This window comes from Heteronotia binoei, chromosome 1, assembly GCF_032191835.1.
Source record: "Heteronotia binoei isolate CCM8104 ecotype False Entrance Well chromosome 1, APGP_CSIRO_Hbin_v1, whole genome shotgun sequence".
Classification (NCBI taxonomy): Eukaryota; Metazoa; Chordata; class Lepidosauria; order Squamata; family Gekkonidae; genus Heteronotia; species Heteronotia binoei.
Genome location: NC_083223.1, coordinates 278438635 through 278465676, shown reverse-complemented (window position 1 = coordinate 278465676; position 27042 = coordinate 278438635). Strand labels below are relative to the sequence as shown.

Below are 27042 nucleotides of genomic sequence, written 5' to 3'. Positions count from 1 at the left end.
GGGCTTGATTCCCCACTCCTCCACTTGCAGCTGCTGGAATGGCCTTGGGTCAGCCATAGCTCTCTTATCTGGGAGAACAGGGTTGGATTCCCCACTCCTCCACTTGCAGCTGCTGGAATGGCCTTGGGTCAGCCGGAGCTCTCTTATCTGGGAGAACCGGGCTTGATTCCCCACTCCTCCACTTGCAGCTGCTGGAATGGCCTTGGGTCAGCCAGAGCTCTCTTATCTGGGAGAACCGGGTTTGATTCCCCACTCCTCCACTTGCAGCTGCTGGAATGGCCTTGGGTCAGCCATAGCTCTGGCAGAGGTTGTCCTTGAAAGGGCAGCATCTGTCAGAGGTCTCTCAGCCTCACCCACCTCACAGGTTGTGTGTTGTGGGAGTGGGGGTGGGTGGGTAAAAGGAGATTGTGAGCCGCTCTGAAATTCAGAGTATAGGGCAGGATATAAATCCAATTTCTTCTTCTTCTTTTCTTCTTCTTTTCCGTGGCGCTCTCCCTGCTGAGAAAAGCAGCGGCTCTCCCGTTTGTGCCACGTCCCGAGCGAGGGAAGCTTGAGAAAGGGCTGCCCTTGGGGAAAAAAGCACTCTGTCCAACACTTTCTTCTGCCCAGAAGTGCTGCCAGCTCCACTCCCAGAATGCCTGCAACACTGCCTCTTTTCAGACATCCCGCGGACAAACCACAGTAAACTTTTGCCGGATTTTCCACTCTTAACGGGAAGCCAAGCAACTTCTGGTCGGGTGCCCAGCCCTGGCAGGAGGGAGGGCACAAGCTCAGCGGTGCCATGCCCAGTGCAAAAGCACCCGCTGTTTTGGGTGCCCCTGGAGAGGAACCTGACGATGGTTTCAGTCCCGCACGTTTGAGCCTTCTTCCAATTTGATGGGGCATGCGTGTGAACGATGTTTTAATGTATTACTTCATTTATAGAACCGTAGAGCTGGAAGGGTCATCCCGCCCAACCCGCAGCACAAGGCAGGAAATTTGCAGCTCCCCTCAGTGACCCCCTGCTCTGCATGCAGAGGAAGGCAGAAAGCTTTCAGGGTCCTTGGGCCAATCTGACCTGGAGGAGAATTCCTTCCTGTACCCTGAAGTGGTGATTGGCATTAAGAACGTAAGAGAAGCCATGTTGGATCAGGCCAATGGCCCATCCAGTTCAACACTCTGTGTCACACAGTGGCCAAAACAAAAGCAAAAAACCCCCAACCCAAGTGTCATCAGGAGGTTCACAAGTGGGTCTAGAAGCCCTTCCACTTTGCCCCCCCCAAGCACCAAGAATACAGAGCATCACTGCCCCAGACAGTTCCAGTAATATGCTGTGGCTAATAGCCACTGATGGACCTCAGCTCCATATTTTTATCCAATTCCCTCTTGAAGCTGGCTATGCTTGTAGCCGCCACCACCTCCTGTGGCAGTGAATTCCACGTGTTAATCACCCTTTGGGTGAAGAAGGACTTCCTTTTATCCATTTTAACCCGACTGCTCAGCAATTTCATTGAATGCCGACGAGTTCTTGTATTGTGAGAAAGGGAGAAAAGGGCTTCTTTCTCTACTTTCTCCATCCCATGCATAATCTTGTAAACTTCTATCATGTCACCTCGCAGTCGACGTTTCTGCAAGCTAAAGAGCCCCAAGCGTTTTAACCTTTCTTCATAGGAAAAGTGTTCCAAACCTTTAATCATTCTAGTTGTCCTTTTCTGGACTTATTCCAGTGCTATAATATCCTTTTTGAGGTGCGGTGATGAAAATTGTAAGTATTCCAAATGAGACCGCACCATCGATTTATACAGGGACATTATGATACTGACTGATTTGTTTTCAATTCCCTTCCTAATAATTCCCAGCATGGCATTGGCCTTTTTTATTGCAACCGCACACTGTCTTGACATTTTCCATGAGTTCTCTACCATGACCCCAAGATCTCTCTCTTGGTCAGTCTCTGCCAGTTCACAAGCCATCAACTTGTATTTGTAGCTGGGATTCTTGGCCCCAATGTGCATTACTTTGCACTTGGCCACATTGAACCTCATCTGCCACGTTGACGCCCACTCACCCAGCCTCAACAGATCCCTTTGGAGTGCCTCACAATCCTCTCTGGTTCTCACCACACTGAACAATTTAGTGTCATCTGCAAACTTGGCCACTTCACTTTTTACTCCCAACTCCAAATCATTAATGAACAAGTTAAAGAGCATAGGACCTAGTACTGAGCCCTGCGGCACCCCACTGCTTACCGTCCTCCACTGAGAAGACTGCCCATTTTTACTCACTCTCTGCTTCCTATTAATTAGCCAGTTTTTGATCCACAAGAGGACCTGTCCTTTTACTCCATGGCTCTCGAGCTTTCTAAGGAGCCTTTGATGAGGAACTTTATCAAAAGCTTTATGGAAGTCAAGGTAAACAACATCTATTGCAGGGGTGGCCAACGGTAGCTCTCCAGATGTTTTTTTGCCTACAACTCCCATCAGCCCCAGCCAGCATGGCCAATGGCTGGGTCTGATGGGAGTTGTAGGCAAAAAACATCTGGAGAGCTACCATTGGCCACCCCTGATCTATTGGGTCTCCTTTGTCCACATGTTTGTTCACCCCCTCAAAGAAATGTAACAGGTTAGTGAGGCAAGTTCTTCCCTTGCAGAACCCATGCTGAGTCTTCCTCAATAACCCGTGTCCATCAATGTGCCTACTCATTCTGTCCTTGATAATGGTTTCTACCAACTTTCCCGGTATTGAAGTCAGACTGACTGGCCTGTAGTTTCCCGGGTCTCCTCTGAAACCTTTTTTAAAGATGGGGGTGATATTTGCTACCTTCCAGTCCTCAGGAACGGAGGCAGATTTCAATGAAAGATTACATATTTTTGTCAGGAGATCCAGAAGTTCACCTTTGAGTTCTTTCAGAACTCTTGGATGTATGCCATCCGGACCTGGTGACTTCTTAGTTTTTAATTCGTCTATCCTCTCTTGTCACCTCAATCTGAATCAGGTCTTTCAACAGTTTTTTTTTTTAGCAGGAACGTCCAGGCTTGGTGCTAGGGGGTGTGGCCTAATATGTAAATGAGGTCCTCCTGAGCTTTTTCTACAAAAGGCCCTATGCGAAACAATGGTGATGTCAGGGGGTGTGGCCTAATATGCAACTGAGTTCCTGCTGGGCTTTTTCTACCAATAAACTGGCTCTCAGCAGTAGGGATACCAGCTGACTTCCTCTAAGTTGTGGAGTTTAGTAAGACAAAAATTCATGAGCCAGAGGCTAAAAAACTGAGCTAGCTCAGACTAACTCAGCTTAGAGGGAACACGTCTTCTCCTCTATTCTATTCTCACAACAGCCCCGTGGAGGTTAGGCTGTGACCCCAAGCTCGCATGACAGAATTGGGGATTCAAACCCGGTTCTCTGGATCGCTCTAACTACTGCACCACTGCTGCCTCTTATGGGTACGGGAGGGCTCTTGGTTTGCCCAAGGACAAAAGTCTGTTCAAGGAGCTGTCAAAAGTCATGTTGATTTCCTCCCCTTGGAGAAAAGGGGAGTGTGACGGGGCCACTGTTCTGGAAACAAAACTCTTTTGGAAGAACTTCCGAGAATGTGTCGGGCGAGAAACAAAGCGGGGGATCTTGAAAAACAAACTCGCCGAACTGTGCGGCGGTGAAAGTCTGCCCCCCCCCCTCAGTTCCACGCTTGGATCATGGTTGTGAACGCCGAGTTAATGCCTCCTTGTTGACTTGATATAATAGCACTGGAAAGCCGAGTTAATCCGTCCTTGATATTATAGCATTGGAAAAAGTGCAGAAAAGGGCAACTAGACTGATTAGAGGGTTGGAACACTTTCCCTATGAAGAAAGGGTTAAAACACTTGGGCCTCTTTAGCTTGGAGAAACGTCAACTGAGGGGGTGAGAGAGCCAGTTTGGTGCAGCGGTTAAGTGTGCGGACTCTTGTCTGGGAGAACCGGGTTTGATTCCCTACTCCTCCACTTGCACCTGCTGGAATGGCCTCGGGTCAGCCATAGCTCTGGCAGAGTTGTCCTTGAAAGGGCAGCTTCTGACAGAGGTCTCTCAGCCCCACCCACCTCACAGGGTGTCTGTTGTGGGGGGAGAAGATATAGGAGATTGTGAGCCGCTCTGAGTCTCTGATTCAGAGGGAAGGGTGGGGTATAAATCTGCAATTCTTTTTCTTCTCCTCCTCCTCCTTCCAGAACTGCAGATGACTTGGGGAAGAACGTGGAGTTCTCTGGGCAGGAAGGAACAGCTCGGGCGTCGGATGGGAAGCAAACTGAATGGCAGGGCGGCAAAAGCGGGTAGTTGCGGGAGAGGCCGGTGGGGTTTTTCCCCTTTAAGAACATAAGAACATAAGAGAAGCCATGTTGGATCAGGCCAACGGCCCATCAAGTCCAACACTTTGCTGGATCTCAGGCCAAGGGTACATCGGTTTCTAGCAGCAACCTGGGATATCCTGCCTTTTCCAAACAGCTTCTCTTCACGGAGACTTGTGGAACACAGGAAGCTTCCCTGTACTGAATCAAACCCTCAGCCCATCAAAGTCATGGTTCTGCTAAAAGTGGCAACAGTTCTCCAGGGTCACTGCACCCCAAAAAAGAAATTATAGCATTGGAGAAAGTCCAGAAAAGGGCAACTAGACTGATTAGAGCAGGGGTCCTCAAACTACGGCCCGCGGGCCAGATGCGGCCCGCTGAGGACGTTTATGCGGCCCGCCGGGTTATGGCAAAATCAGACCGGAAGTGACGTTCGACCTAAACTCACGTTAGCAACGCACACTTCCGGCACTGGGCTGAGGCGACGGAGACAGAGTGTGAGGCGATACCGAGGTGAGGTGAGTTCCCAGGCCGGGGTGTGTGGTGTGGGGAAGGGAGAGAGATGCAGAAGACGGAGAATTGACGGCCCGCGGCCTTGTACAGTAACGGCAGTCCGGCCCTCCAACAGTCTGAGGGACAGTGAACTGGCCCCCTATTTAAAAAGTTTGAGGACCCCTGGATTAGAGGGTTGGAATACTTTCCCTATGAAGAAAGGTTAAAACGCTGGGGGCTCTTTAGCTTGGAGAAACGTCGACTGCGGGGTGACGTGAGAGAGGTTTACAAGATAATGCATGGGATGGAGAAAGTAGAGAAAGACATACTTTTCTCCCTTTCTCATAATGCAGGATCTCGTGGACAGTCAATGAAATTGCTGAGCAGTCGGGTTAGAACGGATAAAAGGAAGTCCTTCTTCACCCAAAGGGTGATTAACATGTGGAATTCACTGCCACAGGAGGTGGTGGCAGCTACAAGCATAGCCAGCTTCAAGAAGGGATTGGATAAGCATCTGGAACAGAGGTTCATCAGTGGCTATTAGCCACAGCTTATTGTTGGAACTCTCTGTTTGGGGCAATGATGCTCTGTATTCTTGGTGCTTGGGGGGGCACAGTGGGAGGCTTTCTAGCCCCGCTGGTGGACCTCCTAATGGCACTTGGGTTTTTTTGTCCACTGTGTGACACAGAGTGTTGGACTGGATGGGCCATTGGCCTGATCCAACATGGCTTCTCTTTTGTTGTTATGTTTCCCACCTCAATCTGATCTCCACCCCCCCCCCCCCCCACTTCCAGCAAGGTAAGGCGATAAGCTAATTGTTACCCACACTGTGGGTTTGAGTGAGAGGTGAAAAGGCCAACCACGAGGGAAGGGTGAGGGCAGACGGTTATGCTTGAATAAATGGGCAGTCTTCACAGTGGAGGACGGTAAGCAGTGGGGTGCCGTAGGGCTCAGTACTGGGTCCCATGCTCTTTAACTTGTTCATAAATGATTTGGAGTTGGGAGTGAGCAGTGAAGTGGCCAAGTTTGCAAATGACACTAAATTGTTCGGGGTGGTGAGAACCAGAGAGGATTGTGAGGCATTCCAAAGGGATCTGCTGAGGCTGGGTGAGTGAAGAAGTAGAAGCAAGCAAGGCCGGCGAGGCTTGCAGAGAAGCGCGCGCCAGGCTGCTTTCCCCGGGCCGCGGGGGAGCGCGAGAGAGCCATGTGCGGCCGAGCGAGCAGCGGCAGGGCCGGCTTTCGCCGGGAGGGGGCGCGCGTGGGGCGACTGGCTCGCTCTCTCTTCGCCCGCCCGGCCGCGGCTGGAGAGAAAGGGGTGCGCGCCACGCCAGCCAGACAAGGTGGGACAGGCCTAGAGATGAAGAAGATATTGGATTTATATCCCGCCCTCCACTCCGAAGAGTCTCAGAGCGGCTCACAATCTCCTTTTATAATATATAATAATAATAATTTTTTATTTCTATCCCGCCCTCCCCGCCGAAGCAGGCTCAGGGCGGCTCACAGCATAAAACACACATTACATCAGTTACAATTATAAAACACGGTTAAAACAATTACAAAATATTAAAATTCACATAATAATATGGCGTTATAACGCGTCACATAATAATATGGCGTTATGTCCTTCCTCCCCGACAACAGACACCCTGTGAGGTGGGTGGGGCTGGAGAGGGCTCTCCCAGCAGCTGCCCTTTCAAGGACAACCTCTGCCAGAGCTATGGCTGACCCAAGGCCATGCTAGCAGGTGCAAGTGGAGGAGTGGGGAATCAAACCCGGTTCTCCCAGATAAGAATCCGCACACTTAACCACTACACCAAACTGGCTCTCCACATTGAGTGGGCGTCAACGTGGCAGATGAAGTTCAATGTGGCCAAGTGCAAAGTAATGCACATTGGGGCTAAGAATCCCAGCTACAAATACAAGTTGATGGGGTGTGAACTGGCAGAGACTGACCAAGAGAGAGATCTTGGGGTCGTGGTAGATAACTCACTGAAAATGTCAAGACAGTGTGCGTTTGCAATAAAAAAGGCCAACGCCATGCTGGGAATTATTAGGAAGGGAATTGAAAACAAATCAGCCAGTATCATGCCCCTGTATAAATCGATGGTGCGGTCTCATTTGGAGTACTGTGTGCAGTTCTGGTCGTCGCACCTCAAAAAGGATATGATAGCATTGGAGAAAGTCCAGAAAAGGGCAACTAGAATGATTAAAGGATTGGAACACTTTCCCTATGGTTGAAACGCTTGGGGCTCTTTAGCTTGGAGAAACGTCGACTGCGGGGTGACATGATAGAGGTTTACAAGATAATGCATGGGATGGAGAAAGCAGAGAAAGAAGTCCTTTTCTCCCTTTCTCACAATACAAGAACTCGTGGGCACTCCATGAAATTGCTGAGCAGTCAGGTTAAAACGGATAAAAGGAAGTACTTCTTCACCCAAAGGGTGATTAACATGTGGAATTCACTGCCACAGGAGGTGGCGGCGGCTACAAGCATAGCCAGCTTCAAGAGGGGATTGGATAAGAATATGGAGCAGAGGTCCATCAGTGGCTATTAGCCACAGTGTGTGTGTGTGTGTATACATAAAAATTTTTTTGGCCACTGTGTGACACAGAGTGTTGGACTGGATGGGCCATTGGCCTGATCCAACATGGCTTCTCTCATGTTCTTAAGAAGTTGAACATGTGGATATTAAAACAGCTTGCCTCAATGGAGATTTAACAGAGGAAATCTACATGGGAATGTGTTAGTGTATTTGTTTGAAATTCAGATGTGAGGAGGTTGCATAAATGGAGAGAAGACTTACACTTATCTAAAGAAATCGATTTTACTAGTATAAAACATCAGGGAAAGGTACTTGGGATAAAAGAAATAAAACAATGCATTCTACATCACTTAACACATCCTTACAGCGACATGGCTATTTCTAAGAGTGGTAAGTACTTTTCCTAGGAAAGCCAGTTCGGTATAGTGGTTACATGTTTGGACTCTTATCTGGGTGAACCAGGTTTGATTCTCCACCCCTCCAGTTGCAGCTGCTGGAATGGCCTTGGGTCAGCCATAGCTCTCGCAGAAGTTGTCCTTGAAAGGGAAGATTCTGGGAGAGCTCGCTCAGCCCCACACACCTTACAAGGTGTCTGTTGTGGGGGAGGAAGGTAAAGGAGATTGTAGGCCACTCTGAGACTCTGGAGATTCAGAGTGGAGGGCAGGATATAAATCCAATGTCATCATCTTCACCCAAAGGGTGATTAACACGTGGAATTCATTGGTGCAGGAAGTGGTGGCAGCTAATTTAATTTAATTTTTCGATTTATACCCCGATTTAAACTGGCTGTCATCTGCTTCCTTTTCCCTTTCTCTTGCTTCCATCTGTATCACAGCTTGCTTTGCAAGGCTTGTTCAATCACACAGCAGAGCTACAGAGCAAAACCTCGATTTTCTCCATTGGCTGAGGCTCCTCCCTTGAGGAGGAAGTGGGGGAGGCAGAGCTTGCTTTAATTTAATTTTTCGATTTATACCCCCACCCTGTCCCACAAGCTATAAGCGTAGATGGCTTCAAGGGGGGATTGGATCAACATCTGGAGCAGAGGTCCATCTGTGGCTCTTAGCCACAAGGTAGAGATCAGAGGTGTCAAAGTCATTTGTTATGAGGGCCAGATGTGACATAACTGAGACCTTGTTGGGCCGGGTCACATGTGCACCTATTTAAGATTAGGTAACCGAGATATACACTTTATAAAGGACACAGACAAACCCAATTGAAGATTTTTTTTCTAAAAAGACTTTAAAATAAAACATGCTTAAAACATTAGCACTCACTGGTCCTAAAGGTTCTTTCTTTGTATCTCTCCTGTGTGATTGAGGAACTGGGCAAAGGAAGCTCTGGCTCTTTCCCTCCCTCCCCAGGAGTCCGGGAGGGGGAGGACTCTTAGTCAATACAAGGGAGAGAGGCTTGGCTCAGCAGCTCTGCTGTGCGATTTAGCGAGCCTGGCAGAGCAAGCTCTGCCTCCCCCACTTCCTCCTCAAGGGAGGAGCCTCAGCCAATGGAGAAAATCGAGGTTTTGCTCTGTAGCTCTGCCGTGTGATTGAACAAGCCTTGCAATGCAAGCTGTGATACAGATGGAAGCAAGAGAAAGGGAAAAGGAAGCAGATGACAGCCAGTTGCTCAGGGACCTGATAGAAGCCCTCTGGGCCTGATTCCACTGTTTGACACCCCTGGTATAGATGGAGCTCTCTGTCTGGGGCAGTGATGCTCTGTATTCTTGGTGCTGTGGAGGGGGGGTAGCAATGGGAGGGCTTCTAGTGCCCTGGCCCCACCAGCGGACCTCCTGATGGAATCTGGGGATTTTTGGCCACTGTGTGAGAGTGTTTGACTGGATGGGCCATTGGCTGATCCAACATGGCTTCTCTAATGTTCTTAATACCTGGAGATTTGGGGGATGGAGACTGTGGAGAGGAAGGAACTCAATGGGCGTATAATTGCTGTAGAATCCACCTTCCAGACCAGCCAAAGATCTGATCCAGAGGAACCGATTTCTGTCATCTGGAGATCAGTTTTAATTCCAGGAGATCTCCAGGCCCCACCTTGAGGCTGGCAAGCCATAGAATTGGAAGGTACACCATGGTCATCTAGTCCAACCCCCTGCACAATGCAGGAAACTCACAAACACTTCCCCCTAAATTCACAGGATCTTCATTGCGGTCAGATGACCATCGAGCCTCTGTTGAAAAACCTCCAAGGAAGGAGAGCCCACCACCTCCCGAGGAGGAAGCCTGTTCCACTGAGGAACCGCTCTAACAGTCAGGAAGTTCTTCCTAATGTTGAGCCGGAAATTCTTTTGATTTAATTTCAACTCACTGGTTCTGGTCCGACCTTCTGGGGCCACAGAAAACAATTCCACACCATTCTCCATGTGACAGCCCTTCAAGTACTTGAAGATGGTGATCCTACCACCTCTCAGCCGCCTCCTCTCCAGGCGAAACACGCCCAGCTCCTTTTGAACAAGTCATATGCCTTCACACATGCCCTTTCAGTTGACGTTTAATGCATTTCAGAGCCCCGTGGCACAGAGTGTTAAAGCTGCAGTACTGCAGTCCTAAGCTCTGCTCACGACCTGAGTTCGACCCCTGGCGGAAGCTGGGTTTTCAGGTAGCTGGCTCGAGGTTGACTCAGCCTTCCATCCTTCCGAGGTCGGTAAAATGAGTACTCAGCTTGCTGGGGGGAAAGCATCGATGGCTGGGGAAGGCAATGGCAAACCACTCCGTAAAAAGTCTGCCATTAAAACGTGAAAGCAACGTCACCCCAGAGTCAGAAACGACGGGTGCTTTCACAGGTGACCTTTCCTTTCCTTAATGCATTTCAGTGATGGTTTGCATGTGGAATTTGCCTGTTCAAAAAATGAAAACCATAAGAACATAAGAGCAGCCATGTTAGATCAGGCCAATGGCCCATCCAGTCCAACACTCTGTGTCACATGAGAACATAAGAGAAGCCATGTTGGATCAGGCCAATGGCCCATCCAGTCCAACACTCTGTGTCACATGAGAACATAAGAGAAGCCATGTTGGATCAGGCCAATGGCCCATCCAGTCCAACACTCTGTGTCACATGAGAACATAAGAGCAGCCATGTTAGATCAGGCCAATGGCCCATCCAGTCCAACACTCTGTGTTACACAGTGGCCAAAAAAAATTATATATATATATATATATATACACACACATACACACACACATACACACACACACACACACACACACTGTGGCTAATAGCCACTGATGGACCTCTGCTCCATATTTTTATCCAACTCCCTCTTGAAGGTGGCTATGCTTGTAGCCGCCACCACCTCCTGTGGCAGTGAATTCCACATATTAATCACCCTTCGGGTGAAGAAGTACTTCCTTTTATCCGTTTTAACCTGTCTGCTCAGCAATTTCATCGAATGCCCACGAGTTCTTGTATTGTGAGAAAGGGAGAAAAGGACTTCTTTCTCTACTTTCTCCATCCCATGCATAATCTTGTCAACCTCTGTCATGTCACCCCGCAGTCGACGTTTCTCCAAGCTAAAGAGCCCAGAGCGTTTTAACCTTTCGTCATAGGTTGCAAACCAGTTGCAAAGCGCACCTAAAGTGGATTGAAAGGGGATTATTTAGCATGCACGGAAGCACCCACCGTCTCTCAGCCTGTATAAAGATGAAGCTTGTTTCTAAAACTCTTCAAAAGCCAAACCCTTCAGGAAGCGTCGTTTTTGGAAAGACCTCTCCAAATCTGGGTCTCGCCTGGTGCCAGAATGCCTTAACGCTGCTTTGGTTTTTCTTTCCCCTTTATGGACTCCCCCCCCCTTTAGGTGTACAACGTTTACATGGCGGGGCGGCAGCTGTGTTCGAAGCGGTATCGGGAATTCGCCATCCTGCACCAGAACCTGAAGCGAGAGTTCGCCAACTTCACTTTCCCACGCTTGCCGGGCAAATGGCCCTTCTCCCTCTCAGAGCAGCAGCTGGACGCCAGGCGACGGGGGCTGGAGGAATACCTAGAAAAGGGTAGGCGGCTGGGCTTTGCGGCTCAAAGGCTGGGGGGGAGGGGCGGGCAGCGAAAAGTTCTGTGGCATGCCAAGTCGTGACACGCTTCTGCCCCCCCCTGGGGAAGGAAGAAGATGAAGAAGATGATATTGGATTTATATCCCGCCCTCCACTCCGAAGAGTCTCAGAGCGGCTCACAATCTCCTTTACCTTCCTCCCCCACGACAGACACCCTGTGAGGTAGATGAAGATATTGGATTTATATCCCGCCCTCCACTCCGAAGAGTCTCAGAGCGGCTCACAATCTCCTTTACCTTCCTCCCCCACGACAGACACCCTGTGAGGTAGATGAAGAGATTGGATTTATATCCCGCCCTCCACTCTGAAGAGTCTCAGAGCGCCTCACAATCTCCTTTCCCTTCCTCCCCCACGACAGACACCCTGTGAGGTAGATGAAGATATTGGATTTATATCCCGCCCTCAACTCTGAAGAGTCTCAGAGCGGCTCACAATCTCCTTTACCTTCCTCCCCCACAACAGACACCCTGTGAGGTAGATGAAGATACTGGATTTATATCCTGCCATCCACTCCGAAGAGTCTCAGAGCGGCTCACAATCTCCTTTCCCTTCCTCCCCCACAACAGACACCCTGTGAGGTAGATGAAGATACTGGATTTATATCCCGCCCTCCGCTCCGAAGAGTCTCAGAGCGGCTCACAATCTCCTTTACCTTCCTCCCCCACGACAGACACCCTGTGAGGTAGATGAAGAGATTGGATTTATATCCCGCCCTCCACTCTGAAGAGTCTCAGAGCGCCTCACAATCTCCTTTCCCTTCCTCCCCCACGACAGACACCCTGTGAGGTAGATGAAGATATTGGATTTATATCCTGCCCTCAACTCTGAAGAGTCTCAGAGCGGCTAGCTCTGGCAGGGGTTGTCCTTGAAAGGGCAGCTGCTGTGAGAGCCCTCTCCAGCTCCACCCACCTCACAGGGTGTCTGTTGTGGGGGAGACTCTTCGGAGTGGAGGGTGGGATAGAAATCCAATATCTTCTTCTTCTCGATTCTGCAGTGTGCTCCATCCGAGTCATCGGGGAGAGCGACGTCATGCAGGAGTTCCTGTCCGAATCGGATGAGGTAAGTTTGCCGCGCGGTGTGGAGGGGAGGGGAGGGGAGGGGGGGCCGGCTTTGGCACAGGAAGTTGTGGTTTTGATCGCCTCCTATTAAGACCTGAAGCTGCAGGCCCAGGAAATGTCTCTGCCTCCCTCGTTTCTGCGGCCTCGCTTTCGGGTGGGATTCGTCGGGAGTGCTCCAGCTGCAGCTGTGAGGGGCTCAGCAGAGATCGTTCTCTTGGATTTGGGGGGGACTCGCGTAGGGTTGCCAAGTCTGACTCAAGAAATATCTGGGGACTTTGGGGGTGGAGCAAGAAGACATTGGGGGTGGAGCCAGGAGCAAGGGTGCGACGAGCATCATTGAACTCCAAAGGGAGTTCTGGCCATCACATTTAAAGGGACCGCAGGCCTTTTAAATGCCTCCACTCCGTTGGAACTAACGAAGGAGGGAGGGACGGTGGCTCAGTGGTAGAGCATCTGCTTGGGAAGCAGAAGGTCCCAGGTTCAATCCTCGGCATCTCCAAAAAAGTGTCCAGGCAAAATGGTGTGAAAAACCTCAGCTTGAGACCCTGGAGAGCCGCTGCCAGTCTGAGTAGACAATACTGACTTTGATGGACCGAGGGTCTGATTCAGTAGAAGGCAGCTTCATATGTTCAAGGAGAGGGGCACCTTCTTTGTGGGCTCATAGAATTGGATCCCCTTGGTCCATTCTTTCTAAAACTTGGAGGGTATTTTGGGGAGAGGCATTGGATGCTGCGCTGAAAAGGCGGTGCCTCTACCTCAAAAAGCAGCACCCAAAGGGAATCATGGAGTGCCCAACAGACATCCCCCCCCCCTGCTTTCTGATGACCCTGAAGCGGGGGGAGGGCCTCCATACTGGGGGATCCCCTGCCCCCACCTGGGGATTGCAAGCGAAAAATTACTGCTACAAACGGTACCGCTGAAAAACAATGCAGTTGCTTCAATCCTGTTATCATTTTATACCCATGTAGACCAGGGGTGGCCAACGGTAGCTCTCCAGATTTTTTTTTTTGCCTACAACTCCCATCAGCCCCAGCCAGCATGCCAATGGCTGGGGCTGATGGGAGTTGTAGGCAAAAGACATCCGGAGAGCCACCATTGGCCACCCCTGGTGTAAATGTCCTCGTGTCTTCCTCCCCCCCCCCCCCCCCCAAAATATTACGATTTACAATACATGACAAATCACTGGCTTCCACAGTTTGCAGTAGAGGGATTAGTAGTCTTCAGCAATTTCTTCCTTCAGCAAACCAAGTTCATAACACAGGCCCTTAAATCCAGTGAGCCCTGAGTCCTGTTTATGGGAGATGGAGTGGGGTAGAAATTCCGTAAACGAATGAAACAAGAACCTTTTGTGTGTGTGTGTGCTTCTGGCCTCCAGAATTACAACGGAGTATCAGACGTTGAACTCCGAGTGGCGCTACCAGACATCACGACGGTGACTGTCCGGGTCAAGAAGAACAGCACCACGGACCAGGTGTACCAGGTAAGTACAAGGTCCCCCAGAGATCTGAGAGAACAGATGTGGTCAGCCTTGCTTATCGTAAGAGCCGCATAGAATAAACGTCAGATGCCTGGGAGCTGCAAGACATGAACGTCAGATGTTGGAGGGAGGGAGGAAGGAGGAGAGAGAGAGAGGAAGGAAGGAAGAGGAAGGAAGGAAGAAGAAGAAGAATTGAAGATTTATACCCCGCCCTTCTCCCTGAATTAGAGACTCAGAGCGGCTTACAATCTCCTATATCTTCTCCCCCCACAACAGACACCCTGTGAGGTGGGTGGGGCTGAGAGGTCTCTCACAGCAGCTGCCCTTTCAAGGACAACTCTTGCCAGAGCTATGGCTGACCCAAGGCCATTCCAGCAGGTGCAAGTGGAGGAGTGGGGAATCAAACCTGGTTCTCCCAGATAAGAGTCCACACACTTAACCACTACACCAAACTGGCTACACCACTACACCAAACAGAAGATATTGTGGTCACAATCTCCTTTACCTCCTTTAGAGATTGTGGTCACAATCTCCTTTACCTTCACCCCCCCCCCACAGCAGACACCCTGCGAGGTGGGTGGGGCTGAGAGAGCTCTTACTGCAGCTGCTCTTTCAAGGACAACTCCTGCGGGAGCTTTGGGTGACCCAAGGCCTTTCCAGCAGCTGCAAGCAGAGGAGCGGGGATTCAAACCCGGTTCTCCGAGATCAGAATCCGCGCACTTAACCGCTGCACCAGACTGGCTGGCAGGAAGGAGGGAAAGAAAGAAAAACTAGATGGGGGAAGGAGAGAGAGATGGAAAGAAAGCAACTTTAACTTTAAATGCATTCTCCAAGCCTCCGGCTGGCTTGGCTTGGAACAAGTGATTTAAAGAGAGATTTAATGCCTTTTCCCATCTGGCTCACGGGGCGGTGGGGGCTTTGAGAGCCATACAATATGTGTAAGAGAGCCACAGTTTGGCCACCCCAGTGGTAGAAGTATTTGTGGTTGGGTGGGAGCAAGGCAGGACACGGGAGACTACTTTTTATCGAATTGGGCCCTTGGTCCATCAAGGTCAGTCTTCTCTACTCAAGCCAGCAGGAGTTCTCCTGGGCAGCATCCTCACCGTGGTGCCTCTGAGTACCTGGCCAGGATCTTCCCTGGTGCTTGTCAAGCGGGTGGGGTGGGGGACCAGGTGTATCTTTTGCCCAGCAAGGTTTCCGATTGGCCGCTGAAGATTTGATGGGCTTTGGAGATTTTTTTTTTAAAAAAAGCTTTGCTCCGGCAGCAGCTGCGCGAGGCTCTTCACCGCGGCACCCCTTTTGCGGCTCGCTCCTCCTCCCGTGGCAGCCATTTTGCTGCCGTGGCCGCCACACTGTGTCAGCATCGCAGAGGTGCCCACAGGCGCCAAACGTTTGACGAGCTCTACTCCAGCTCTATCACCTACTGCCTGGTTCTTTTAGCTGGAGATGCCGGGGATTGAACTTGGGGCCTTCTGCACGCTGAACAGATGTTCTACCACTGAGCCACAGCTCTTCTCTAAGAGAACGAGGGGCAAGAAATGGTACTATGTAAATTTATGTGTGCGGCTGCGAGAGTTGGACCATAAGGAAGGCTGAGCGCAGAAGAATAGATGCTTTCGAGCTGTGGTGCTGGAGAAGACTCTTGAGAGTCCCTTGGACTGCAAGAAGATCCAGTCAGTCAGTCCTAAGGGAAATCCACCCAGACTGTTCCCTGGAAGGTCAGAGGCTGAAGCTGAAGCTCAAATCCTTTGGCCACCAAATGAGAAGGGAGCACTCACTGGAGAAGACTCTTGGGAGTCCCTTGGACTGCAAGAAGATCCAGTCAGTCAGTCCTAAGGGAAATCAACCCAGACTGTTCCCTGGAAGAAGAAGAAGATATTGGATTTATATCCCGCCCTCCACTCCGAAGAGTCTCAGAGCGGCTCACAATCTCCTTTACCTTCCTCCCTCACAACAGACACCCTGTGAGGTGGGTGGGGCTGGAGAGGGCTCTCACAGCAGCTGCCCTTTCAAGGACAACCCCTGCCAGAGCTATGACTGACCCAAGGCCATGCCAGCAGGTGCAAGTGGAGGAGTGGGGAATCAAACCCGGTTCTCCCAGATAAGAGACCGCACACTTAACCACTACACCAACTGGCTCTCCGGAAGGTCAGAAGCTGAAGCTCAAATCCTTTGGCCACCCAATGAGAAGGAAGCACTCCCTGGAGAAGACCCTGATGCTGGGAAAGACGGAAGGCAAAAGAAGGGGATGGCAAAAGATGAGATGGCTGGACAGCGTTACTGATGTGACTAACACGAATTTGAGCAGACTTCGGAGGATGGTGGAAGACAGGAGGGCCCTGGCGTGACTTTGTGCAGGGGGTTGCAAAGAGTCGGACTCGACTGTGCGACTGAACGACAACAACAAATTTGTGTGTAAATATAAATCAGTGAAAGTGAGATAAGACATAAAGCATCAAGTAATTCATATCAGTGTAGTCATCATAGTCCCTACCCCTCCGCTGGAGTGAGGGAAATTTGCTAGTGGTCTTCAGGCTCAGGTGTGTGGTTTTTTTTTTAAATAATGGTTTCATTTCCCCCCCACCCCCACCCCCTTCCAGGCCGTGGCTGCTAAGGTTGGGATGGACAGCACGACCGCCAACTACTTTGCGTTGTTCGAGGTGATCAATCACTCCTTCGGTAAGTGCTCTGGCCCGGGCGGAGGAATTGTGTGGAGGGGAGGGGGGCGGTCCTCCTTCTGCAGGGGCGGAGGCTGCCCAGAGGGGACGGGGGAGCTCACCTCCCTGAGATGGCAGGTTCTGCTTGGAGAGCCAGTTTGGCATAGCGGTTAAGTGCGCGGACTCTAGTCTGGGAGAACTGGGTGTGATTCCCCACTCCTCCGCTTGCGCCTTCTGGGATGGCCTTGGGTCTGCCACAGCTCTCGTAGGAGTTGTTCATGAAAGAGCAGCTGCTGTGAGAGCAATCTCAGTCCCACCCACCTCACGGGGCATCTGTTGTGGGGGAAGAAGATATAGGAGATTGTAAGCCACTCTGAGTCTCTGATTCAGAGAGAAGGGTGGGGTATAAGTCTGCAGTCGTCATCATCTTCTTGTGTTCTCTCAGAGCTGTTCTCTCAAGAGTCCCGTCAGCCCCACCCACCTAATGGGGCGTCTGTTGTGGGGGGAGAATATATAGGAGATTGTAAGCCGCTCTGAGTCTCTGATTCAGAGAGAAGGGTGGGGTATAAATCGGCTGTCTTCTTCTTCTTCTTCTGTTCTCTCAGAGCTGTTCTCTCAAGAGCTCTCTCAGTCCCACCCACCTCATGGGATGTCTGTTGTGGGGGGAGAAGATATAGGAGATTGTAAGCCACTCTAAGTCTCTGATTCAGAGAGAAGGGTGGGGTATAAATTGGCAGCCTTCCTCTTCTTCTTCTGTTCTCTCGGAGCTGTTCTCTCAAGAGCCCCGTCAGCCCCACCCACCTAATGGGGCGTCTGTTGTGGGGGGAGAATATATAGGAGATTGTAAGCCGCTCTGAGTCTCTGATTCAGAGAGAAGGGTGGGGTATAAATCGGCTGTTTTCTTCTTCTTCTGTTCTCTCAGAGCTGTTCTCTCAAGAGCCCCGTCAGCCCCACCCACCTCATGGGGCGTCTGTTGTGGGGGGGAGAAGATATAGGAGATTGTAAGCCGCTCTGAGTCTCTGATTCAGAGAGAAGGGTGGGGTATAAATTGGCAGCCTTCCTCTTCTTCTTCTGTTCTCTCGGAGCTGTTCTCTCAAGAGCCCCGTCAGCCCCACCCACCTCATGGGGCGTCTGTTGTGGGGGGGAGAAGATATAGGAGATTGTAAGCCACTCTAAGTCTCTGATTCAGAGAGAAGGGTGGGGTATAAATTGGCAGCCTTCCTCCTCTTCTTCTGTTCTCTCGGAGCTGTTTTCTAAAGAGCTCTCTCAGTCCCACCCACCTCACGGGGCATCTGTTGTGGGGGGAGAAGATATAGGAGATTGTAAGCCACTCTAAGTCTCTGATTCAGAGAGAAGGGTGGGGTATAAATTGGCAGCCTTCCTCCTCTTCTTCTGTTCTCTCGGAGCTGTTTTGTAAAGAGCTCTCTCAGTCCCACCCACCTCACGGGGCATATGTTGTGGGGGGAGAAGATATAGGAGATTGTAAGCCGCTCTGAGTCTCTGATTCAGAGAGAAGGGTGGGGTATAAATCGGCAGTCTTCTTCTTCTTCTGTTCTCTTAGAGCTGTTCCCTCAAGAGCCCTCTAAGCCCCACCCACCTCACGGGGCGTCTGTTGTGGGGGGAGAAGATATAGGAGATTGTAAGCCACTCTGAGTCTCTGATTCAGAGAGAAGGGTGGGGTATAAATCGGCAGTCTTCTTCTTCTCTCAAGAGCAGTTCTATCAAGAGCTCTCTCAGGCCTCATCTGAGCGGGTGTCTGCAGTAGGTAGAGGAGGGGAAGGCAATTGTAAGCCGCTCGGAGTGAAGGGTAGGGTATAAATTCAAACTCGTCTTCTCGAGAAGGCCTGTTGGCTCGCAGTGTATCCGAACACACCCAAATAAAAGCAAAAAAAAAAAAAAGCCTTTTCCCCCCCAGGCTCAGCTATACTTACAGCTGATCTCTGAACTGTTTTCAGCTTAAGTCATACCTGGAAAATACCTTTTCAGGGTTTTGTTTGTCGTCGTTCAGTTTTGCTGAAGGCGCACCCCTGCTTTGAACTCAGGCAGCCGGATGGCTTCAGGACTTGGTCATGGTGTTTTCAGGCCCATGAGATTAATTTTTGGCCCTTGAAGACTTAACGCGATTTGTAGCAAGGCATGAGGTTTTGTGAGTCACTGCACGCCTCTTGACGCCGTGGCTCACGAGTGCTCGTGCCCTGCCACGAAGGTCCTACTGAGCTCTTCATTTTTTCCGCCGCTGCAGACAGACTTAAACGCAGCCACCCAGCTTAATTTTGCCCCCGTTTCTGTACTTCTCTTGGAGAGCTGGTTTGGTGTAGTAGTTAAGTGCGCAGACTCTTATCTGGGAGAGTCGGGATTGATCCCCCACTCCTCCACTTGCACCTGCTGGAATGGCCTTGGGTCAGCCATAGCTCTGGCAGAGGTTGTCCTTGAAAGGGCAGCTTCTGTCAGAGCTCTCTCAGCCCCACCCACCTCGCGGGGTGTCTGTTGTGGGGGAGGAAGGTAAAGGAGATTGTGAGCCACTCTGAGACTCTTCAGAGTGGAGGGCGGGATATAAATCCAATATCTTCATCTACCTCACAGGGTGTCTGCTGCGGGGGAGGAAGGGAAAGGAGATTGTGAGCTGCTCTGAGACTCTTCAGAGTGGAGGGCGGGATATAAATCCAATATCTTCATCTACCTCACAGGGTGTCTGCTGCGGGGGAGGAAGGGAAAGGAGATTGTGAGCTGCTCTGAGACTCTTCGGAGTGGAGGGCGGGATATAAATCCAATATCTTCATCTACCTCACAGGGTGTCTGTTGTGGGGGAGGAAGGGAAAGGAGATTGAGAGCCACTCTGAGACTCTTCAGAGTGGAGGGCGGGATATAAATCCAATATCTTCATCTACCTCACAGGGTGTCTGTTGTGGGGGAGGAAGGGAAAGGAGATTGTGAGCCGCTCTGAGACTCTTCGGAGTGGAGGGCGGGATATAAAACCAATATCGTCATCTACCTCACAGGGTGTCTGTTGTGGGGGAGGAAGGGAAAGGAGATTGTGAGCCGCTCTGAGACTCTTCGGAGTGGAGGGCGGGATATAAAACCAATATCTTCATCTACCTCACAGGGTGTCTGTTGTGGGGGAGGAAGGGAAAGGAGATTGAGAGCTGCTCTGAGACTCTTCAGAGTGGAGGGCGGGATATAAATCCAATATCTTCTTCTTCTTGTCAGACCTTGAAAAGAGATTTAATGTGGCATGTGTTAAACATACGTTTGGTATCTGACAGGGAAAGGCTACGAGCAGGACAGTTGTGCGAATCCTCTTCTTCCTTCAAGGAATGCTCCTTCAAGACTCTCTCCTTCCTTGGAGGTTTTTAAACAGAGGCTAGAGGGCCATCTGACAGCAATCCTGATCCTGTAGAGGAGGAGGAGGAAGATGTTGATATCGGATTTATACCCCACCTTTCACTCTGAATCTCAGAGTCTCAGAGTGACTTACAATCTCTTTTACCTATCTCCCCCACAACAGACACCGTGTGAGGGAGGGGGGGCTGAGGGAGCTCTGACTGAAGCAGCCCTTTCAAGGACAACCTCTGCCAGAGCTATGGCTAACCCCAGGCCATTCCAACAGTTGCAAGCAGAGGAGTGGGGAATCAAACCCGGTTCTCCCAGATAAGCGCGCACTTAACCACGACTCCAAACTGGCTTTCAGGAGAGCCCATCACCTCCTGAGGAAGCCTGTTCCACTGAGAACACCCTGTGAGGTGGGTGGGGCTGAGAGGGCTCTCTCAGCAGCTGCCCTTTCAAGGACGACCTCTGCCAGAGCTATGGCTGACCCAAGGCCATTCCAGCAGCTGCAAGCGGAAGAGTGGGGAATTCAACCCGGTTCTCCCAGATAAGAGTCCGTGCACTTAACCACCGCACCAAACTGGCTCTCAGGGAGGGGGTATCTTAGGGGGGGGTACTTGTCAATTTTCTGTCTCGTGCAGGGGGTTGGACTAGGTGACCCTGGAGCTCTCTTCCAACTCTATGAATCTGTGATTCTGTAATTTGACTTCTTTGGTCTGGGGGAGGTAAAGCAGAGCCTGTGTAGAGATACAGAAAATGCCCAGGGTGCTCCGCATATGGTAACCGTTCTCTGCCCTATCCTTTCTGGCCCCTTGTAGTGCGGAAATTGGCGCCCAACGAATTCCCCCACAAGCTCTACGTCCAGAACTACACCTCGGCCGTGCCGGGGACCTGCCTGACCATCCGGAAGTGGCTCTTCACCACCGAAGAGGAAGTCCTCCTGAACGACAACGACCTGGCGGTGACCTATTTCTTCCACCAGGTGGGGGCCTCAAGAGGGGTTCTGCTCACTGCTGGTGGATGTTATGGGATCTTCGGGGCAGGCGGCCTCTGGGTTTGTCGGTGGACCGCTCTTGAGATTACCCTTCTGAATTGTGGGTCTCCCCACCTGAGAACATAAGAGAAGCCATGTTGGATCAGGCCAGTGGCCCATCCAGTCCAACACTCTGTGTCACACATAAGAACAGAAGAGAAGCCATGTTGGATCAGGCCAGTGGCCCATCCAGTCCAGCCCTGTGTGTTACACAGTGGCCAAAACCCAGGGGCCATCAGGAGGTCCATCAGTGGGGCCAGAACTCCAGAAGCCTTCCCTCTTTTGCCCCACAAGCATGAAGAATACAGAGCATCTCTGCCGCAGACACAAGAGAAGCCGCGTTGAATCAGGCCAGTGGCCCATCCAGTCCAATACTCTGTGTCACAGAAGAACATAAGAGAAGCCATGTTGGATCAGGCCAGTGGCCCATCCAATCCAATACTCTGTGTCACATAAGAACATAAGAGAAGCCATGTTGGATCAGGCCAGTGGCCCCTCCAGTCCAACACTCTGTGTCACATAAGAACATAAGAGAAGCCATGTTGGATCAGGCCAGTGGCCTATCCAGTCCAACACTCTGTGTCACATAATAACATAAGAGAAGCCATGTTGGATCAGGCCAATGGCCCCTCCAGTCCAACACTCTGTGTCACATAAGAACATAAGAGAAGCCATGTTGGATCAGGCCAATGGCCCATCCAGTCCAACACTCTGTGTCACATAAGAACATAAGAGAAGCCATATTGGATCAGGCCAGTGGCCCATCCAGTCCAATACTCTGTGTCACAGAAGAACATAAGAGAAGTCATGTTGGATCAGGCCAGTGGCCTATCCAGTCCAACACTCTGGGTCACACATAAGAACATAAGAGAAGTCATGTTGGATCAGGCCAATGGCCCATCCAGTCCAACACTCTGTGTCACATAAGAGAAGCCATATTGGATCAGGCCAGTGGCCCATCCAGTCCAATACTCTGTGTCACAGAAGAACATAAGAGAAGTCATGTTGGATCAGGCCAATGGCCCACCCAATCCAACACTCTGTGTCACATAAGAACATAAGAGAAGCCATATTGGATCAGGCCAGTGGCCCATCCAGTCCAATACTCTGTGTCACATAAGAACATAAGAGAAGTCATGTTGGATCAGGCCAGTGGCCTATCCAGTCCAACACTCTGGGTCACACATAAGAACATAAGAGAAGCCATGTTGGATCAGGCCAGTGGCCCATCCAGTCCAACACTCTGGGTCACACATAAGAACATAAGAGAAGCCGTGTTGGATCAGGCCAGTGGCCCATCCAGTCCAACACTCTGGGTCACACATAAGAACATAAGAGAAGCCATGTTGGATCAGGCCAGTGGCCCATCCAGTCCAACACTCTGTGTCACACATAAGAGAAGCATGTTGGATCAGGCCAGTGGCCCATCCTGTGCAACACTCTGTGTCACACATAAGAACAGAAGAGAAGCCATTTTGGATCAGGCCATTGGCCCCTCCAGTCCAACACTCTGTGTCACACATAAGAGAAGCCATGTTGGATCAGGCCAACATCCCCTCTCTCTTGGCCTCCACTGTTAAAGAAGGTTCCCGTAGCACCCCCAAGCTTCAGAGCCTGGGTGCCGATGTAAGTGGCGCACCATCTAAAGCTGGTAAGGGGATTTCCCTACCTGGACCGCTGCGACTCAGGCGGAGGACCTCTGTCTTCATCAGATTCAGCTTCAGCCGGCTCATCCCGAGCCAACCTACCACGGCTTGCAGTGCCAGGTCCAGATTCTTTGAGGCACAGTAGATAGAGCTGGGCGTCATCCGCCTACTGGTGGCAACCCAGCCCATACCTCCGGGCAATCTGAGCAAGGAGGCACATGTCGATGTTAAAACAACTTCGGAGAGCGCATCGACGGGCTGGGAGAGAAAGGGGCTAGAGGCTTGAAGTTAGAACCGTAAGTCATTGCCAAGGGGTAGCTGGGCCTAACATAACCCAAGATGCTCTTTCAGGGGATTCCAGAGTTCAGGGAAAGGGCAGCCCCTTCAGTGTTCAGAAGCCTCTATCCCTGCCACTCGCATCGGGCCGGTCTCCGAACAATGCCGTTGTCGTTTCAGGCCGTCGATGACGTGAAGAAAGGGTACATCAAAGCCGAGGAGAAGTCCTACCAGTTGCAGAAGCTGTGCGAACAGAGGAAGATGGTCATGGTAAGGCCCAGGCGTCGTTTCCGATTTTGGGTTTTGGGGTCCTGCTTGATAGGGGAGGGTTTGGGTCCCAGAAAACCGACATCCGGAGATTTCCACTCTCCTTTGATACTAAGCAAGCTTTTAGTCCCCCTAACAGCAGAGAGAAACGTTGGAACAGTAGTGGCCAAACTTGGTTAACGTAAGAGCCACGTAGAATAAACGTCAGATGTTTGAGAGCCACAAAACAGGAAGCGGAAGGCGGCTGCAGATTTATACCCCGCGCTTCTCTCTGAATCAGAGACTCAGAGCGGCTTACAATCTCCTATATCTTCTCCCCCCTCAACAGACACCCTGTGAGGTGGGTGGGGCTGAGAGAGCTCTGACAGCAGCTGCCCTTTCAAGGACAACTCCTGCAACAATCTCCTATATCTTCTCCCCCCACAACAGACACCCTGTGAGGTGGGTGGGGCTGAGAGGGCTCTCACAGCAGTTGCCCGTTCAAGGACAACTCCTGCCAGAGCTATGGCTGACCCAAGGCCATTCAAGCAGGTGCAAGTGGAGGAGTGGGGAATCAAACCCGGTTCTCCCAGATAAGAATGCAGATTTATACTCCACCCTTCTTTCTGAATCAGAGAGAACGTCTTACAATCTCCTATATCTTCTCCCCCAGAACAGACACAGTAATTCAGAGCAAGAGTCTGTTAAGTAAACAGAATATTGCAAGAGTGCCAAACCAGAGAGCCGGTTTGGTGTAGTGGTTAAGTGTGCAGACCCTTATCTGGGAGAACCGGGTTTGATTCCCCACTCCTCCACTTGCACCTGCTAGCATGGCCTTGGGTCAGCCGTAGCTCTGGCAGAGGTTGTCCTTGAAAGGGCAGCTGCTGTGAGAGCCCTCTCTAGCCCCACCCACCTCAGAGGGTGTCTCTTGTGGGGGAGGAAGGTAAAGGAGATTGTGAGCCACTCTGAGACTCTTCGGAGTGGAGGGCGGGATGTAAATCCAATATCTTCTTCATCTTCGTATTCTTCTTTAATTATGCTTTATTTAAAGTTTTTTTTAAAAAAAAATCTTTTGTGTTTGTCTGTGTCCTTTATAAAGTCTATATCTGTTACCTGGCATCGCATTTTATGAAACACATGACCTCGCTTGAGAAGCCAGTTTGGTGTAGTGGTTAAGTGTGCAGACTCTTATCTAGGAGAACCAGGTTTGATTCCCCACTCCTCCCCTTGCACCTGCTAGCATGGCCTTGGGTCAGCCATGGTTCTGGCAGAGGTTGTCCTTGAAAGGGCAGCTGCTGTGAGAGTCCTCTCCAGCCCCACCCACCTCACAGGGCGTCTGTTGCGGGGGGGAAGGGAAAGGAGATTGTGAGCCGCTCTGAGTCTCTGATTCAGAGAGAAGGGCAGGGTATTAATCTGCAGTCGTCTTCTTATAAATCTGGAGAGCCAGTTTGGTATAGTGGTTAAGTGTGCGGACTCTTATCTGGGAGAACCGGGTTGGATTCCCCACTCCTCCACTTGCACCTGCTGTAATGGCCTTGGGCCAGCCATAGCTCTGGCAGGAGTTGTCCTTGAAAGGGCAGCTTCTGTCAGAGCTCTCTCAGCCCCTCCCACTTCACAGGGTGTCTGTCGTGGGGGAGGAAGGGAAAGGAGATTGTGAGCCGCTCTGAGACTCTTCGGAGTGGAGGGCGGGATATAAATCCAATATCTTCATCTACCTCACAGGGTGTCTGTTGTGGGGGAGGAAGATAAAGGAGATTGTGAGCCGCTCTGAGACTCTTCGGCGTGGAGGGCGGGATATAAATCCAATATCTTCATCTACCTCACAGGGTGTCTGTTGTGGGGGAGGAAGGGGAAGGAGATTGTAAGCCGCTCTGAGACTCTCCGGAGTGGAGGGCGGGATATAAATCCAATATCATCATCATCATCATCATCTTCTTCTTATCTCTCCCGTCACAGTATCTGAACATGTTGAGGACCTGCGAGGGTTACAACGAGATCATCTTCCCGCACTGCTCCTGCGACTCCCGCCGGAAGGGCCACGTAATCACAGCCATCAGCATCAAGCACTTTAAACTCCACGCCTGCACGGAGGAGGGCCAGCTAGAGGTGAGTGCGGGGGGCAGGGGGGGCAGGTTACCTCGTCCCTCAGCTGGGCTGGTCGGAGAGGCGCCCCCCGCGAGGGAAAAAGGGCTGTACATCAGTGGAGGAGAACGAGGTTTTCGAGGAGAATGGCCAAAGGGTTCAGTTGCCAAGATGAGGGGTCTGTTGAGTGCCCTCAAGCTACTTCCAACTCACGGTGACCCTACAATTAAAGGCCTCCAAAACGACTTCCTCAGTTGAGATACAAGAGGAGCCCTGCTGGATAAGACCAGAGATCCATCCAGTCCAGCCTCCTGTCTCACACAGTGGCCAACCAGTTCCTCTGGAGGGCCAACCACAGGGCAGAGAGGCCGAGGCCTTCCCCTGAGAAGAACTTCAGAAGAGCCCTGCTGGGTCATACCAGGGAGGGTCCATCTAGTCCAGCCTCCTGTCTCACACAGTAGCCAGCCAGTTCCTCTGGAGGGCCAACAAAAGGGCAGAGAGGCCGAGGCCTTCCCCTGAGAAGAACTTCAGAAGAGCCCTGCTGGGTCATACCAGGGAGGGTCCATCTAGTCCAGCCTCCTGTCTCACACAGTGGCCAGCCAGTTCCTCTGGAGGGCCAACAACAGGGCAGAGAGGCCGAGGCCTTCCCCTAAGAAGAACTTCAGAAGAGCCCTGCTGGGTCATACCAGGGAGGGTCCATCTAGTCCAGCCTCCTGTCTCACACAGTGGCCAGCCAGTTCCTCTGGAGGCCCAACAAAAGGGCAGAGAGGCCGAGGCCTTCCCCTGAGAAGAACTTCAGAAGAGCCCTGCTGGGTCAGACCAGGGAGGGTCCATCTAGTCCAGCCTCCTGTCTCACACAGCGGCCAGCCAGTTCCTCTGGAGGGCCAACAACAGGGCAGAGAGGCCGAAGCATTCCCCTGAGAACCTCAGAAGAGCCCTGCTGGGTCAGACCAGTGAAAGTCCTTCTAGTCCAGCCTCCTGTCTCACACAGTGGCCAACCAGTTCCTCTGGAGGGCCAACAACAGGGCAGGGAGGCCAAGGCCTTCCCCTGAGAAGAACCTCAGAAGAGCCATGCTGGGTCAGACCAGGGAGGGTCCATCCAGTCCAGCCTCCTGTGTCACACAGTGGCCAACCAGTTCCTCTGGAGAACCAACAACAGGGCAGAGAGGCTGAGGCCTTCCCCTGAGAAGAACCTCAATAGAGCCCTGCTGGGTCAGACCAGGGAGGGTCCATCTAGTCCAGCCTCCTGTCTCACACAGTGGCCAGCCAGTTCCTCTGGAGGGTCAGCAACAGGGCAGACAGGCTGAGGCCTTCCCCTGAGAAGAACCTCAGAAGAGCCCTGCTGGGTCAGAGCAGGGAAGGTCCATCTAGTCCAGTTTCCTGTCTCACACAGTGGCCAGCCAGTTCCTCTGGAGGACCAACAACAGGGCAGAGAGGCTGAGGCCTTCCCCTGAGAAGAGCATCAGAAGAGCCCTGCTGGGTCAGACCAGGGAGGGTCCATCTAGTCCAGCCTTCTGTCTCACACAGGGGCCAGCCAGTTCCTTTGGAGGGCCAGCAACAGGGCAGAGAGGCCGAGGCATTCCCCTGAGAACCTCAGAAGAGCCCTGCTGGGTCAGACCAGGGAGGGTCCACCTAGTCCAGCCTCCTGATCACACAGTGGCCAACAAGTTCCTCTGGAGGGCCAGCAACAGGGCAGAGAGGCTGAGGCCTTCCCCTAAGAAGAACCTCAGAAGAGCCCTGCTGGGTCAGACCAGGGAGGGTCCATCTAGTCCAGCCTCCTGTCTCACACAGTGGCCAGCCAGTTCCTCTGGAGGGCCAACAACAGGGCAGGGAGGCCAAGGCCTTCCACTGAGAAGAACCTC

General features: G+C 51.5%; 1 protein-coding gene across 1 annotated transcript in view; it reads left to right on the top strand.

Moving 5' to 3' along the window:
* SNX27 (sorting nexin 27) overlaps nucleotides 1-27042 on the top strand; it is a 112484-nt gene that overhangs the window by 72228 nt on the left and 13214 nt on the right. The window contains exons 3-9 of the mRNA XM_060256130.1: nucleotides 11132-11324; nucleotides 12376-12440; nucleotides 13815-13919; nucleotides 16517-16595; nucleotides 20716-20879; nucleotides 23033-23122; nucleotides 25055-25204. Of these exons, the coding sequence (XP_060112113.1) occupies nucleotides 11132-11324; nucleotides 12376-12440; nucleotides 13815-13919; nucleotides 16517-16595; nucleotides 20716-20879; nucleotides 23033-23122; nucleotides 25055-25204 (846 nt within the window). The remainder of the gene's footprint in view (nucleotides 1-11131; nucleotides 11325-12375; nucleotides 12441-13814; nucleotides 13920-16516; nucleotides 16596-20715; nucleotides 20880-23032; nucleotides 23123-25054; nucleotides 25205-27042) is intronic.